This window comes from Carcharodon carcharias, chromosome 15 (assembly GCF_017639515.1).
Source record: "Carcharodon carcharias isolate sCarCar2 chromosome 15, sCarCar2.pri, whole genome shotgun sequence".
NCBI lineage: Eukaryota > Metazoa > Chordata > Chondrichthyes > Lamniformes > Lamnidae > Carcharodon > Carcharodon carcharias.
In genome coordinates, this window is record NC_054481.1 from 54,576,507 (window position 1) to 54,593,944 (window position 17,438).

General features: G+C 42.0%; 1 protein-coding gene across 2 annotated transcripts in view; it reads right to left on the reverse strand.

Moving 5' to 3' along the window:
- ints1 (integrator complex subunit 1) overlaps nucleotides 1-17,438 on the reverse strand; it is a 109,685-nt gene that overhangs the window by 87,479 nt on the left and 4,768 nt on the right. For both annotated transcript variants that reach the window (XM_041206704.1, XM_041206705.1), the window contains exons 4-12: nucleotides 16,414-16,610; nucleotides 15,286-15,423; nucleotides 10,838-10,997; nucleotides 10,419-10,527; nucleotides 9,029-9,215; nucleotides 4,839-4,984; nucleotides 3,402-3,543; nucleotides 2,335-2,511; nucleotides 1,232-1,340 (exon numbers count right to left, since the gene is read on the reverse strand). In XM_041206704.1, coding sequence (XP_041062638.1) covers nucleotides 1,232-1,340; nucleotides 2,335-2,511; nucleotides 3,402-3,543; nucleotides 4,839-4,984; nucleotides 9,029-9,215; nucleotides 10,419-10,527; nucleotides 10,838-10,997; nucleotides 15,286-15,423; nucleotides 16,414-16,610 — 1,365 coding nt within the window. The remainder of the gene's footprint in view (nucleotides 1-1,231; nucleotides 1,341-2,334; nucleotides 2,512-3,401; nucleotides 3,544-4,838; nucleotides 4,985-9,028; nucleotides 9,216-10,418; nucleotides 10,528-10,837; nucleotides 10,998-15,285; nucleotides 15,424-16,413; nucleotides 16,611-17,438) is intronic.

Here is a 17,438-nt window from a genome sequence, read left to right on the forward strand (position 1 = left end):
TCATTTATTGTATTAATATAGAGTTCCCCATAAAATCATTAAACTTAATGGCAGTTAATTTGCACACTGCTTTCTGGGGGCCAAACAACTTCAATAAGGAAAACATTGTCTGAATAATACAGACTGCTTCATAATGGTATACCTGTAAGATGCACCTCTAAGCTTTTTATCTTTGTGTGTGACTTAAGGGAAATTCCATGAAGCCTTGCAGGCTCTACATAAAGCCTAAAGTTCCTCTTAATCTGCTTATAAGTTATCTCAAGTTGCTAATACTACTTGATTCAAAGAACTTGCTTTTATAAAGCACTTTCCACAACCTCAGGATCCTCCAAAGCGCTTTCCAGCCAATGAAATGCTTTTTGAAGTATTGTTGTTGCTATAATGTAGGAAATGGAGCAGCCAATTTGCCCACAGCAAGTTCCCACAAACCACAATGTGATAATGACCAGAGAATCTGCTTTCATTAAGCTTTCGGTTCAGGGGTAAACAACGGCCATGACAACGGGGAGAACTACCCTACTCTCCTTCGATATAGTACAACAGGATCTTCCAGGTTTACAAGAGAGGGAAAATGGGACCTTGCTTTAATGTCTCAGCCAAAAAATGGCACCCTTAGACAGTTCAAAACTCCTACAGTACTGCTCCTAGATTACATACTCAAGTCACTGGATTGGGACTTCAACCCACAACATTCTGACTCAGGATGCACTGAATCAATTTAATAGACTTACTAAGTGCAAACAGACCATGTTGCCTATGCTTCATCAGACATACTGCCAGGCCAGATAAAGGCCACTAATAAAATTTTCATCTGGTTATTCAACTCCTTTTTGGAGGAGTTGAGTAACACAGCCTTCATGCTTTTTGCTATGGTCCCCATTCATTTTAAACCTTGAAGTCAGTAAGAACATAATATTTTGGAACTCCCTCAACAATATTTTCTACTGTAGTATTAGCCAACATCATTAAAACAGATCATATCATCACTATCCTACTGCTTTTTGTGGGAGTTTGCCCTGTGAAAATTAGCTGCTACGTTCCCTATATTATAGCAGTGACCACACTTCAACAAATATTTCACTGGCTGTAAAACATCTCAAGAAAGGCACTGTATCAATGTACTTTTCCATTAACAGTTTCACCATAAGATAGCATGCACTTGACTTGTCCAACCGCACAATTCCCAGAAATAGCTGTCCAATCCCACTGCTCATCCTGTGCCGGTCCTTACTCTTCTTTTCGCCTTTGTCCCAGGCAAGCCCCGCTTCTTTCACTTGAGCTGTAATCCCCAGCATCATCGACAGGGTCAGCAGGTCCGTCACCTGGATTACAAAGCGCTCCTATGCAACCAAGAAAGCAAGTTAGTATGCCTGGCTGCAAAATATGTTTGTCATAATATTTACATGAGAAGACAAAGGAAAACCCAATTAATAAGCTGATGGATTTCCCACTGTTTTTGCAGCATCCAGCAGTCACTTCTGCACAGATTTGTTCCTCATTGTAGACTCCTGGGTCGTAAAACCTGAACTCAGGAAGGATCTTATCATGGGTGAATACAGACTCTCCATAATTCCTGCCATTGCTGCACCATAAAAAGATGAGGGCAATTAAACAAATGTAATGAAGAAGAGATGCTGTTGATCCTGCCCTTCCTTTGAATACCCACTGTGCTGCCACTTAGGGTTGTGCAAACAATACACTTAAGATCTTATGACGTGTTTGTTGCCCACCACAATCCTGATCTAAATCATGAAACCTCAAGCCTCTAGGCAGATGAGAATCCTGCTGCTGATCTTTGCTAAGTTGCCAGTCTGCACCAACACTGATGAGTAACTCTGTAGTTTCTATGGAAATCAGTCAATAATTTTTTTTTAAATGACTCACCAAATGGCTCAGTTGACAAATTTACAGCCTGGTGTGGCACTGAGCCACACATACAAACACAGGACCAGGCCATTCAGACCCTCGAGCCTGATCTGCCATTCAATAAGTTCTTGGAAGATTGCACATCTTTACTGACTTAACCAAGGAGCCAGAGACACATTATGGCTGATCATAGCAGTGGGTGGGAATAATTTGTCAAGGTGTCTGCAGCTGGCTTCCATGTGAAGAATGGACACTTGGCTGAGGTTTGAGAGGAATGCACTGAAACTGTATCACAGCATGCAGCATCACAAAGGAGGAAAGCAAAGAATAAAATTCTAACAAACAAAAGGTTAGGTATTTCTCCAGGATCCTAGGGAGTGATTCTCCCTCATCAGAAAGACTCAGAGCGTATTTAGCTCCCATTTGACCCTGTATACTGCATGCTTGCACCTACAAACCAGCACCCACCTTAAACTCCATTTCTAGGTATGTCTGCTCCTTCCGTTCCTGCATCAGACCTAGACAGAAGGACGGGAAGTTGATCTCGTGTTTGGTCTGTTTAATAATTTCCCTCAGCAGCGCTCGAGATGCACGAAGGTAATCGTCCTTATTGGTGAGTAGGTCCTGAAATACCATGGCCAGGTACTAGAAGGAAATACAGATAACAACATTAATACACACACAGCCCAACTCACCAGAAAAACTCTACAGCAAATCACATGCAGCGTATCGCTAACCAGCTAACAGATAAAAAGATATGGAACAGTTCAAACTGTCGATATTGCAGTCCACTCTCTGAGCCAGGCAGATCAGAGAAATGTCAAGTTCAATCTCTGGTCTGTGATCAGTTAGCTGGTCTCAGTAAAAATGGCTACAGCTAGCTTCAGTGTCCTTGGGGTAGAAGCTACCAGGGAAGAGAAGAGGGCAGCAGATAAAGGCACATGGACTGTTTGATTCTTCATATTTTGTTTAGCTTCTATATGAATTATATAGGTAGAATCTTTTGTATAGAAAAAGGTCAATTAGCCAATTGGTCTATGTTCTATGCTAGTCTCCTCCCACCTCTCTTCGTCTAATCATATTAGCATTTCCTTCTATTCCTTTCTCCCTCATGTTTATCTTGATTCCTGTTAAATGTATCTATGCCATTTGCCTCAACAACACCATGTGGTAATGAGTCCAACGATGTAAACACTCTAGGAATTCTAGAAGAGCATTCTGTATCATTCTGATGTTGTCAAATGAGTTGCACAATCAATCATTGGCAGCTCCCTATTATGACCCACCCACAGACCCTTCACTTAAAGTACACACGAGTTCCCAAGGCTACTGCTCTTAAACTGGTTGGAGAAGAGTGATTCATCATCCGATTGTTTCAACCTCCCTACCCAGGTTGGCACTGTACTGTTTAGAGTTTTGATACGTGGCTAGTATTTTTGCCTTGGCATACATTTCTTTGCCGAACTTTTACTGTGTTTGAAGCTCCAGATCCGATGCAATTTACTATACGCAGTGAAGGTGCATGCAGGGCTTACCTTGGGAGCCAGCTCAGAATTGTGCTGTAGCACAGTGTAGAGGATCTGCATGTTGTTTGGGTTCCGTGCATTTGAAAGCTCGTTAAATATCACAAACTTCACAAGTGTCCCCAGGTTATCCCGGTGAGCATTCAGCAATTCCCTGGGACCAAATCACAGGAGAAAAACATTAGAGCAAGGCACTTATACATTTGTTATATATTATTATATATTGTAAACATAGCATATGATCTGGAATGAACTGCTCAAAAGGGCAATGAAAATAGATTGAATAATAAATTTCAAAGCGGAATCAAATAAATGCATGAAGTGTAAAACTTGCAGGGCTGTGGGGAAACAGCAGTGAATTTGGACCAACTAAATAGTTCTTTCAAAGAGCTGGCACAGGCATGATGCACAGAATGGCTTCCTTCCGTACTGTTTGATTTTATAATTAGTTATTCACATTCATGTGATAAAATTAATCTGTCTTTGCAAATTACTCATCATTAGTCTGATTTATTAGTCTCACACTTTTCAAATATCAACAGCAATCTATGGAGATAGTGGCTGGTGCAGTGACAACACACTGTGTTGTCCACACTTTGACTGGATTCTAATCCAGGCCAAAAGAAGATTTACCACCTTCTATCTGTCAGTGTAAGGAAATCTTAGTGAGCTCACATGCGACACTTGAGAGTTACCGCCCAAAAGCATAACTAAGATCGGACAGCTTGTCTCCATTGTGTTGTTAAATTGGGATATTGCCTTGCAGGGAGCACACACAGTCACCATCCAGGACCTATGGTTAGTACAGTCGTCACTGGTGACTGAAGCATATTGCACAGCAGGATTCTACATCAATTAAAGTAGAAGTAAAGGCTGTGGGAGAAATTGGAAGTGCATAAAAAGTATTTTAAAAATGACCCTTTGCTACATAGAATGTATTGCACAGAAAAAAAGCCATTCAGCCCAACTGGTCTATGCTGGTGATTATGTTACACAGGAATTTCCTCCTACCCTTCTTCATCGAACTCTATTAGCATAATCTTCTATTCCTTGTTCTCTCACGTACTTCTATAGCTTCCCCTATTCAACTCAACCACCCACTGCAATAGCAAATGCCACATCTTTACCACACTCTGGATAAAGAAGTTTTGCCTGAATTCCCTATTGGATTTATTGCAACTTTCTTATATCTATGGCACCCTAATTTTGGACTAAAAACGTCTTCTCGACTTCTAGTCTTTGGGTTCTGAAGAGGAGGCATATTGGACTCAAAACGTTAACTTTGTTTCTCTCTTCACAGATACTGCCAGATCTGCTGAGTTTTTGCAGCATTTTCTGTTTTTATTTCTCAATTTCTAGGATTGCTTCCCTTTGGTCTCTATTGTGTTTCTGGCTTCCTAATCCCTCCTGGGTACAGTTAACAGGACAGCTGGTGGTTCAATTACTCACTTAATGCACAGCATATAATGGTTCAGCAACACTTTAGGCTTCAGGCGAATTTTGATGAGATTCGACATAACCTCCATATCCTCTGTCCCATGTGTAGAACAGTTGGTGCAGACTGACATCAGCAGGTCCTGAGCTGGGCGGGTCAGCTATCAGACAAACAGACAGTGAACAGTTACACACACAGGGCAAAGGTGCCAATTCAAATTAGGATATGCAGAGCACACCAATGAGGTTAGAATCTCTCCTTCATGAACTCCGATAGCAATCTTTAGACTTGTTATTGAGCCTAAGGCTGAAAAATGTTGAATTAAATTTGGGTGGAGAGAAGGAAAAAAGAAAACAGATTGAAAGACCATTGCACATTCACAACATCACTGCCACCTTCAGAGCTTTTTTTTTGAAAAGAGAGCTTTACTATTTCATATAAACCTCATTATCATTCATTCTTCGATACTGAGGAGGACAACAACACAACAGTTAAATACTGCCTCATATAAAAAAACAAATAAGTTACTTCACAGAAACATTAACAGACAAAATTTGATACTAAGAAATATCAGGATGGGTAACTAAAAGCTTGGTCAAAGATGCAGATTTAAGGAGTGTCTTAAATGGAGGAGGGAAGGAGAGAGGTGATTAGGGAGGGAACATCAGAGCTTAGGGCCAAGGCAGCTGAAGATATGGCCAGTGATGGTGGCATGATTAAAATCTGGAATTTGCAAAAGACCAGAACTGGAGGAATGCAGATATCTCAGAGGGTTGTACGGTTAAAGTAGGGAGGGCTGAAGCCAGGAAGGGACTTGAAAACAGGGATGACTATTTTAAAATCAAACCATTGAAGATCACCTCATTTTTTTTGCAGTGAGTTCACTGATGACCGTTGAGACCTGTTTTCCTCAATGTGAGTGGCAACAGATTGGGGATCTTGAAGTTCCAGAGGGACTTCCTCAGCTGGCATTTTAAATTTAGCATCAGCAATGGAACAGGTCCCGTAGAAGGACATGTTCACAGATGGCGTTTCGCCATGCTTTTTTACCCTGAGCAACTGCTGTGATTTATGAATATCTATTTTGCATTGCTTCATTGTCATTCTTAAGCAATTTTTATATCTCTTATAATATATATAATGGGGTTAAATTATCTGTTGGTTTAAAGGAATTTGAAATTCTGGAGCACTCTTGATTCAGTTCCTAGTGGACAGAAAGCACCACAGCACATAACTACCATGGGGTCTGCACTTTTTTTGATTACATCAATCAGGGCAGGGAGGAGGAAATTCCATGAAAAAGAAAATTTTTAGAATTCATAAAGGCTTTTTTGTTGTGTGAAGTAGTGTTTGGAGTTTGGTCAAACATGGTCAAAGTTTATTTCACAACATTACCTCAACATGGTAGAATTTCAAATTCAGTTTGAAAGTGAGCAACTTGGGTCTCAAACCAGTGTCCTCAACTTAAATAAGGGAAATTACAGAGGTAAGAAGCAAGAGTTGTCTAACGTGGGCTGGGAAAATAGACTAAAGGGAAGGTCAGTGGATGAGCAGTGGCAGACATTTAAGCAGATATTTCATAACGCTCAGCAAAAATTTATCCCAGTCAAAAAGAAGAACTTGATGAGAAGGATGAACCGCCCGTGGTTAACAAAGGCGGTCAAGGAGAGTGTCCAATCAAAAACTAAGGCATATGAAGTGGCAAAAACTAGTGGTAGGCCAGAGGACTGGGAAGTTTTTAGGAACCAGCAGCAAATGACTAAAAAGTTAATAAAGAGGGAGAAAATTGATTATGAAAGTAAATTGGCAAGAAATATAGAAACAAACAGCAAGAGCTTCTACGAGGGGAAAAAAGAGAGTAGCTAAAGTGAGTCTGGGATCCTTGGAGGATGCAAATGGAGAATTGATAACAGGGAACGGGGAAATGGCAGATAATTTAAACCAATATTTTGCATCGGTCTTCACGGTGAAGGATACTATAAACATTCCAAAGACAGTGGATAAGCAAGGAGCTAATGGGAGGAAAGATCTTGCAACAGTCTCCATCACGAGGGACAAAGTATTTGACAAAGTAATGGGACTAAAAGCAGACACATCGCCAGGACCTGATGGCCTGCATCCAAGGGTTTTGAAAGGAAGGAGCTGCAGAGACAGTGGAGGCATTGGTTGAAATATTGCAGAATTCACTGGATTCCTGGAGAATCCCAGCGGATTGGAAAACCGCTAATGTGATGCCCTGTTCAAGAAGGGAGGGAGACAAAAAGCAGGAAACTATAGGCCACTCAGCCTAACAGCTGTCATTGGGAAAATGCTACAGCCCATTCTTAAGGAAGAAATAGCAGAATATTTAGAAAAGCTTAATGCAATCAAACTGAGTCAACATGGTTTTCTGAAAGGGGAATCATGTTTGACGAGTTTGCTAGAGTTCTTTGAGGATATAACAAGCAGAGTTGATAAAGGGGAACCGGTAGATGTAGTGTATTTGGATTTTCGAAAGGCATTCGATAAGGAGCCACGTAAAAGGTTATTGCACAAGACAGGAGCTCACGTACTGGGGGTAATGTATTAGCGTGGACTGAGAATTGGTTAACACACAGAAGACAGAGAGTCGGGATTAATGGATCTTTTTCAGGTTGGAAAGATGTATCTAGTGGAGTGCCACAAAGATCAGTCCTTGGGCCTCAATTATTTACTATCTTTATTAATGACTTGGAGGAGGGGGCAGAGTGTAATGCGTCCAAATTTGCTGACCATACAAAAACAGGCGGGAGGGCATGCTGCGATGAGGGCATAAGGAATCTGCAAGGGGATATTGATTGAGTGGGCAAAAACTTGGCAGATGCAGTTTAATGTAGGAAAGTGTGAGGCCATGCACTTTGGTAGGAAAAATCAAAAGGCAGACTATTATTTAAATGGAGAGAGATTCCAAAAAAATGCAGCACAGAGGGATCTGGGTGTCCTTGTGCATGAAACACAAAAAGTTAGCATGCAGGTGCAGCAAGTAATTAGGAAGGCAAATGGACTTTTTGTCCTGTACTGCTGGAAGGTTGGAGTTTAAAAATAGGGAAATTTTGTTACAATTTTACAGGGTGTTCGTGAGGCCACACCTGGGGTACTATGTACAGTTTTAGTCCCCGTATTTAAGAAAGGATATACTGGCATTGGAGACTGTTCAAAAGAGATTCACTAGGCTGGTTCCTGGGATAAACAGGTTAACTTATCAAGAACAGCTAAACAAGGTTAGGCCTTTATTCATTAGAGTTTAGAAGGATGAGGGGTGATCTTATTGAAATGTGCAAGATTCTGAGGGGGCTTGACAGGGTAGATGTAGAGAAGATGTTTCCACTAGTGGAGGAATCTTGAACTAGGGGACATATTACAGAATAAGGAGATGCTCATTTAAAACCGAGTTGCAAAGGAATTTCTTCTCTCACAGGGTAGCAAATGTCTGGAATTCTCTAGCCGAGAGAGTTGTGGAGGCTAGATCACTGAAAGTATTTGAAGAGGAGGTAGATAGATTTTTGAAATATCAGGGGGTTGAGGATTGTGAGGAGCTGGCATGAAAGAGGAGTTGAAACCTGGGGCAGATCAGCCATGAACTTATTGAAGAGTGAGGCAGGCTTGAGGGGCCGAATGGCCTACTCCTGCTCCTATTTCTTATGTTCACTGATGACCGTTGAGACCTGTTTTCCTCAATGTGAGTGGCAACAGATTGGGGATCTTGAAGTTCCAGAGGGACTTCCTCAGCTGGCATTTTAAATTTAGCATCAGCAATGGAACAGGTCCCGTAGAAGGACATGTTCACAGATGGCGTTTCGCCATACTTTTTTTACCCTGAGCAACTGCTGTGATTTATGAATATCTATTTTGCATTGCTTCAGTGTCATTCTTAAGCAATTTTTATATCTCTTATAATATATATAATGGGGTTAAATTATCTGTTGGTTTAAAGGAATTTGAAATTCTGGAGCACTCTTGATTCAGTTCCTAGTGGACAGAAAGCACCACAGCACATAACTACCATGGGGTCATCTTATGTGTAAAGGGAGGCTGAGGTCCAAAGTGGAATGGGCATTTTAGAACTCAAAAAATCCACTCCCATTCTCAGTTGCCATGTTCAATAAAATAAAGTCCCTTTATTTTATTTCCCTCATGAAACTGTAAACCTTGACCTTTGATACCGTTTCACCCAATGAACTCCCACCTTTGGGTTCTGCAGCCACATCTCCAGTCGTTGAACAGTCATCAAACGGACTTCTTTATAGCCACAGGTAGTGGTGAGTAGACGCAGTAGGTTCCGTGAGACGTTATCCATGGGCTGGCGGCGGTTGAGTTGATCGCGAAGCATGTCAATAACATAATCTTCCACACTCTCAGCCAGGTCCTCGTACCTGCAGAGAAAGAATCAGACAAAACAGAAGGGAACCCATTTTAGTATGAAACTCAGTTTTACTGGAGAGAGAGTGAGAGAGATGAGGGGTGGGTTGCAATAACTTTGAGAACAGAGCCAACTGTATGGGCCCTTGTTTCACACAAGTGAAAGCCAAGCACTAACACAGTCCCTCAATGCTTTGCAAAAGCTTTTACTGCAAAAAGGACTGCAAGACTCCAGGCTTGTAGTTATCAGGGGAAAAAAAACATAATAGCAGAACACATTCTCCCAAAATGCCAATTAAAAATGCCAGATATTTGACTTATTCCATCACCATGCAGCAGTAGCAACTAATTAGAAGCAGGCAGAATCAGAGTATGATTCCCGAAAGCAACTGCAAAAATAAAAATCTCAAGAGTCCAATGAAATAAAACTAGAATCTAATCTGTAATGATTATGAAAATGCATTTTGAGTGTATATAAAAAAAATACCACAGTTGAATAATTAATTCTCCAAAACCAGGCCTTCATAGCATCCTCCAGATTTCTGAAAACTGGAGATTATTGACTGTCTATAAACGTCAGGGCACTTTTATTTCTTGACTCTTAGACTTGGTTTACATTTTCACATCCAAGAAGTTCATATGGCAACCTAGGTCCCAATTGGGGACTCTTGTCCTTTTTATGTGTAGTGCATGTAGCAAAATAACCTTTATAGATTCATTTCGTCAGTTAAATTTGCCCCTCAGGTTAGGGAATAACAGGACCTGCTGCTCAAAATGTATTTCTGTCACTAGACCTAACACTGGGTTTCAGCAATTCACTAGGCTCTTTGATACCAAACTACAACGCATTTCAGAATCTCAGGCTTCAGGCTCTACACCAGCATGGTCCTCTTTGTTAATCACAAGAAGTGTTCATCGTGGAAGAATGAGTCCAAAGCTAGTCTTTTACCTCAAGCAGGTTTATTGTCAAGGCAGCTCTGCAGTGTAGCAGACTCTCCCAGTCCCTTCCACACTGGAGTGTTACAGCTGTACCCGTTTATAAGTGAACCAATACACATCACCTGTTTTAACAATGCAGTTGTTTTAACAGTGTAATTGCCGGTCAACAAAAAGAATGTTATTGGGCCATGACAATGTAATTACTGATACATTGACACTGTTCCCCTGCTGCCTGTACCTTTCCATGCCCACCAAAAGAATAACACAAATGCTCTTACCTGGGCATTACCTGGCCAGACTCTACATCTGGACTCAGTTTCTCTTCTGCAATAAGCAGCTCGGTCTGATTATCATCGTCATCTGGTGTGGAAGGGTGTGGACTCCCACCTGCAGAGTATTGTAAGAAGAGTGGTTGCCACAATACACTGCACAGCTTACAGATAATAAATATAAAACAGTCAATAATAAATCCAATCAGCAATTCTTTACCCAGAGAGTAGTTAGCATATGGAACTTGTTATCGAGTAGTTGAGGTGAATAACAGATACATTTCAGGGGAAGCTAGGTGAGCACATAAACTGTCAGATTCTGATGGACCTGCTGCATATTTCCTAATTTTATTTGATTAGCGGATTTTCCTTTCTACCCTATGGCATTTAAGATCTCAGTTTCATGTCCTCAGCCTTGCAGTTCTCACCTGCACTAAGGTCACCGCCAATCTTGCCCCCCTCTGCATGCAGCAACATGCTTTTTGGGGGCATCTTCGTGCCAAAAGCTGTCTGAATGTTCTCAACAAATGTTTTACACTGGGGACTGTCCACCCAGATACGTTCCCCAAGCGAGTCCTCAATGTAAACCTGCAAAAAAAAAGGCAGAAAATGTTGAACTGCTGCTTCCAAAAACTTAGCCAGCAAGAGAAAATAAACATTTGCAGTAAAGAGCTAGTACAGTAGCACAGTGGTTATAATACTGGACCAGTAATCCAGAGACCTGAAGTAATGATCTGGAGACATCAGTTCAAATCCCAGAAGCTGGGGAATTTAAATACTGTTAATTAAATAATTTTGGGATAAAAGGTTAGCCTCAGTAAAGGTGACCTTGAAACTACTGGATTGTCAGAAAAATCCACTTGGTTCACTAATGAACTTCACAGGACGAAATCTGCCATCCTCACTGGTCTGGTCATAGTAATGCAGCTGACCGTCAACTGTCCCCTCAAACAACCTAGCAAACCACTCAGTTGTATCAATTATCTATGTAAAATTATGTTAAGAATAAAACTGGGCAGACATCATCCTCGGCACCCAACATGGCAAAGGCACACCCTGCCCAGTCAACCCCACAATCCTCCCCACTAAAATATAGTTTTTGTTAAAATTGGAAGAGCTTTCCTGCAGACCAGTCAAGCAACAGACATGCGTAGTCATACTCACCAAATCATACCTTTCAGCCAACATCCTAGGCTCCTCCATCACCATTCCTGGGTGTGTTTACCAGCAGGACGGACCCACCAGTTGTGACAACACAGTGGTATCCAGTCCATGACGCCTCATGGGCAAAGGAACCTCCAGCTGATAACCACCTACCACCCTCCCTCAGATTATGAATCAGTACTCCTCCATGCTGAGCACCACATGGAAGAAGAACTGAGGGTAGCCAAGGCACAAAATACTCTGGACGGGGACTTTGATGTCCGTCACCAAGCTTGGCATAGTAACACCAATAGTGTGACTGACCTGTTTGAGTCCTGAAGGTCATAGCTGTCAAACTGCCTGCAGCAAATGGTGCGAATTCAGCACAAGGGAACAACCGACTTAACTTCATTCCCACTAATCTATCGATGACAGTACTGGTAGGTGTGACCATCACAGTCTTTGTGGAGACATTGTCCCATCTTCAAAATGAGAATATTGTGTTGTGTAGCATTATCACCGTGATAAACGGGATAGATTCAGAATGACCTAGCAACTCAAAACTTGGAACACAGGGTCACAGGAATAGTAATAGCTCATTTAGAACAGGGCCGTGATTCAACGAGATCATGGCTGATCTGCAACCTAATTCCCTATACCCGATTTTGCCCCATACCCCTTAATACCTTTGGTTAACAAAAATTTTCCCAAACTCAGTTTGAAATTTAGTACTTGATCCAGAGTTCCAAACTTCTACCAACCTGTGTGTGAAGAATTGTTTCCTAATTACACTCCTTAACAACCTGCTCAAATTTTTGGACTATGCACCCTAGACTCCCCAAACAGCAGATATAGTTTCTCTCTATATATCATGATTTAAATCTTGCAGTCCAGGTACCATTTTAGTAAATCTATGCTGTACTCCATCCAATGTATTCTTTCTGAGGTGTGATGCCCAAAACTGCTCACAGTACTCTAGGTGTAGTCCAACCAGGACTTTGTATAGCTGAAGCGTCACCCTTATATTCCAGCCCTCTAGACAGATAGCCCAGCATTCCATTAACTTTTTTCATTATTTTCTGCCTGTTCGTATTATTTTAATGGTCTAGGTATCCCAAGTGTCTTTGGACTGCCACTGTTTCTAGCTTTTCACCGTTTGAGAAACTACCTTGTTTTATCTTTTCTGGATCCAAAGTAGAGTTTTACCCATTCACTTAATAAACCTATATTTCATTAGAACATTAAGCTTACACTGCCACCTATCTTTGAGTAAACAGGATATTTACACGTGAGTTTCTATCTCATCACTTAAATCATTAATATATACAGTGAATGATTGAGGGCCCAACACAGATCCTTACGAGGCACCTCTAGTCACATTCTGCCAATTAGAGTATCCATCCATGAGCTGCTGTGGGCCAACAACAGCAGCGGAACTGTACTCCACTGCAATCTGTAACCTCCAAGCCAGGCATAACCCTCACTCTACCATTACCATCACCATCGAACCAGGGAACCACCAATGCTTCAGTGAGGAGTGTAGAAGAACATACCAGGAGCAACACCAGAAGTTCCTAAAAATTAGATGCAAACTTGGTGAAGCGACAAAGTAGAACTCCATGCATGCCAAAGACAGAGCTATGCAATCCCACAACCAACGGATCAGAACAAAGTTCTGCAGTCCGGTCACATCCAGTCATGAATGCTAGTAGACAATTAAGCAACTAACTGGAGGAGGCCCCAGGATCAGCACCATTCGCAATGACGGGGGAGCATACAAGTCCAAAAGGCAAGGCTGAAACATTTGCAATCATCTTCAGTCAGGAGTGCTGAGTGGATGATCCATCTTGACCTCCTCTTGAGATCCCCAGCATCACAGATGCCAGTCTTCAGCCAATTTGATTGACTTCACATGATATCAAGAAACAGATGAATGCACTGGATACAGCAAATGCCCCAACAATACTCCAGCTGTAGGGCTAAAGATATTACAGAAATAACTATGCCACACAACTAGCCGTGTCCCTAGTCAAGCTGTTCCAGTACAGCTACAACACTGGCATCTAACCCACAAAGTAGAAAATTTCCCAGGTATGTCCTGTCCACAAAAAGCAGCACATATCCAATCCAGCCAATTGCCACCCCATCAGTCTACTCTCAATCATGATGGAAGTTGTCATTGACAGTGCTATCAACCAACACTTACTCACCAATAACCTGCTCAAATAGTCGTTTGGTAGTACAGAACTTGAGTATTGCTGAAAAAAGACATTTTATCGAAGCTTTTTGTCTTGCACTCATCAGGATAATCACAAGGACAATACCAATGTCGGGGGAAGCAACAATTTTACACTGTTTGAGAAGAGAGTGCTGACTCGTTAGTCCAAACATGGACAAAAGAGCTAAAGTCTAGGAGGTGAGGCAAGAGTGACTGCCGTTAATCTCAATGCAGCATTTGACTGAGTGTGGCATCAAGGATCCTGAGCAAAAATTGGTCAATGGGAATCAGGGGAAAATGGATCAGGGGCTGGACATTCTGTGCAAGCAATCAATGTCCTGGCTTGCCAAAACCTTTCCACCATCTGCAAGGCACAAGTCAGAAGTGTGACAGTATAGGCTGAATGAGTATAACTCCAACAATAGTCAAGTTCAAAGCAGCCTATTTGATTGGTACCCCATCCACCACTTTAAATATTCGCTCCCTCCACCACCGCTGCACGGTGGCAGCAGTGTGTACCATCTACAATAGGCACTGCAAAAACTAGGCAAGTTTTCTTCAACAGCACCTCCAAAACTTGCAACCTCTTCTACCTAGAACAAGGGCAGCGGACACATGGGAACACCATGTGCAAGTTCCCCACCACCGTTCCCTCCCCCCACCTCACCCTCCAGAAGGGCCATCTGTCACTTGTTCATGTTGTTCTTTCCAGAGTACTTACCCTGGTCCTGCTATTATCACATTCTGCTTTCTTACCTTAATGCCACTATCAGCACCTCCTTTAGCCCTTACCACTACCATTAATACTCCCTTTGTCCTTCTGCTCATGACATCTTTGTCAATCTCTCCTTTGTCCCCACCTATTGCTGACCCTCTACCCAGCTTCACCTGCTTCATCACCGACCCCCGCCCCCCCCCAACCCCCTTAAACAGCATAAATTTCATTACATTTTTACTTCTCTTTCGCTCTCAAGAGCAGGAAAGTGGAGTTGATCTTATTGAATGGTGGAGCAGGCTTGAGAAGCCAAGTGGCCTACTCCTGCTCCTTGTGCTCCCCTGGTGGCAGAAGTTCCAACTGCCAAGAGGTGCCAGCTAATCAGAAGCCTCCTCATTGCCAACAATGCCATTGGGAGCTGTGGCAGCTGCTGGCAATGCCCAGGATCACTGAGGGACCCCAGGCCAAAGGTGTGTGAGGGCAGTATGGGGATCACAGGATGGTGGGGGGAGACAGGGCGCAAGTGATTGGAGGCAACAGCATGAAATTGGTTTTCAATGCACCATCCTCCCTCCCCCCATTGCTGGGTCCCTTGGTGATTCACGATTAAGTGGACAAAGCCACTGTTGCAATGGACTGGATTAAATTCCTCCCCAAACCTCAAATTGTTTATGAAGAACCAAAGAGGGAGAAAATAAATAATAAAAGGAACAGACTCCACCACTATTCAGACTCAGCAGTGTACTGAGGAGAAAATCCTATGCCACAATCAATGTAAAATTTACTCTCCTTAGTTGTACCTTGACAAAGATTTCGGGCCAGTTTTCATCTTCCTCGTAGGCTGCCATGAGGAGATTACAAGCAAGCACAGACACCAAGCTGTTCCCTTTGGCTTTGAAATTAATGGAGGCATCACGTCGAAGCAGACTGCACAAAGCCTAGTGGAAACAGGGACATTAAAAAGACATGTCAGTAAGGCTGCATAATACTCCTTTTCCTTCTAATTTTCTTTCCATTCCTTTCCTGAAGAAGGGATGAGCTTGAGTACCTAATAAAGTAGCATGGAATTTACAGGGACCATATAGATCTTTCAGTCCAACTGGTCTCTGCAACTGTTTATGTTCCTCAAAAGCCTCCTCTTCCCTCTCTTACTTCATTATACCTAGCTGCCAAATAGCCTTCTATTCCTTTTCCCCTCATGAAGTTAACTATTTTCCATAAAAAGCATCCACACTAGTATTAAAACCAGTCCATGATAGCTGTGGCTAAATGCAGCACCCAGTATATGTCAAACAGATCAGGAAGATGCTAGATTTGATTCATCATCTGCTCTTAGCCAGGACTGCAATGTGGGTATTTCCATGAAAGGGGCGTTATGAGCAGTAAATTGAAATGTTCCTTTTTATAAAAAAAGGACTAAATAATTTCAGTTATGATCAACTATTTCACCTTGACTGGAACAGCAGAACGAGGGGACATGCCTACATTTGTAAAGGGTTAAATTCAAAACTAATCTGCAGAAACAATATTTCAGTAAGCGAGTCATTAGCCTTTGCAACAGGTTCCCTTGGGAGATGGGTTGAGCATTTGGTATGAATTCAAAAGCAAATTAGTTACTTATTTTAAGAAATAATATTTTTGGGATACTGTATTGGAGTAATTTGAAACAGGACAAGTGAAATGTGGCACATGCTTGGGAGGAACAGGTGACTTTGGCCCTATGATTCCCAAAGTTCTCCACCATTGGGGTTTTCCTCATCTCTTATCTGAATTGATAGAGATCGATTGCAATGACTAAGCAACAAATCAATTATCATTGTATCATTCAGCTAGCAGGATGGTTGAAGGCAAATTAGACGGAGTTGGTCTTATTTTGCTCAGCAGTTCCTAGCTCTACTCCAACATAATCCATACCCACCAATGCTTACCTCAATGACACCCTCTGTTGCAAAGATGTTAGGTTTGATTTTGGCCAAGTACATCAGGCTGAGAAACAGTGTAGTGTCTGGCTTCACTCGGTTGAGCTTCATCTGTTTAACTGCTCCGCACAGCAGCCCCTCGATGCAGTCATCATTTCCATCCAATTCTGCAGCCTCTATTTCATCCAGCAGTGTTGCTGGGGGAACTGTAGCAAAGGTGAACCAAAATCACTCACTCTTCTGAATCAAACAGCCTTAGATAAATCTAGAATTGCACCCTGTGGTGAGAAATGGGTGCCTTTCATCCCACAGTTGCAAGATGTGTGGCCCAGGCAGCCTCAAGGGCTCAGTCAGTCTATCCAGTAACTGAGCTATACAGCCAGGAAGCACAGAATTCTGATACATTCAGCTCAAATCATGGGACAGCACTGCAGAGTGGAAGCCAAGTTTAACACCCCTCCTGGTAGCAGCTAAAGAAGCACATAAAAAGGGATGAAATGAGAGACCTTCCTGGTTTACGGGATTCAATTACTATACATAGTAAATCCGGTGATCCATCAGAGGAGGCCGACACTTAAAAATCAATCAAAAGTTACTGCAAGGGTCAACATTCCAGTATTTCATCAACTGCATCAGGGTTTTCAAATTCCTACATTACAATAGTGACTACACTTTAAAAGCACTTCATTGACTGTAAAGTGCTTTGAAATGTCCAATGATCATGAAAAGCATTTTATAAATGGAAATCTTTCTTTCACTTGTCAAAGGAAAAACTTTCAATATTACAGAGGAAGAGCAGAAACGTGGATCTAACTGACAGCTCTTTCAGAGGGTTAGCACAGGCACAATGGGTTAAGTGGTCACCTTCTGTGCTGTAAGATTCAATGATTCTTAAAAGCTTCTCGGATCAACTACCTTTACAAACCAGTGGAGCATCTGACAGTGTTATAGCCTACTGCTGAATCATGAACTATTGTCCAAATGCATTGATTAATATCATAATCTGTAATCCTTTACAGTGAAAGTTGCCATAT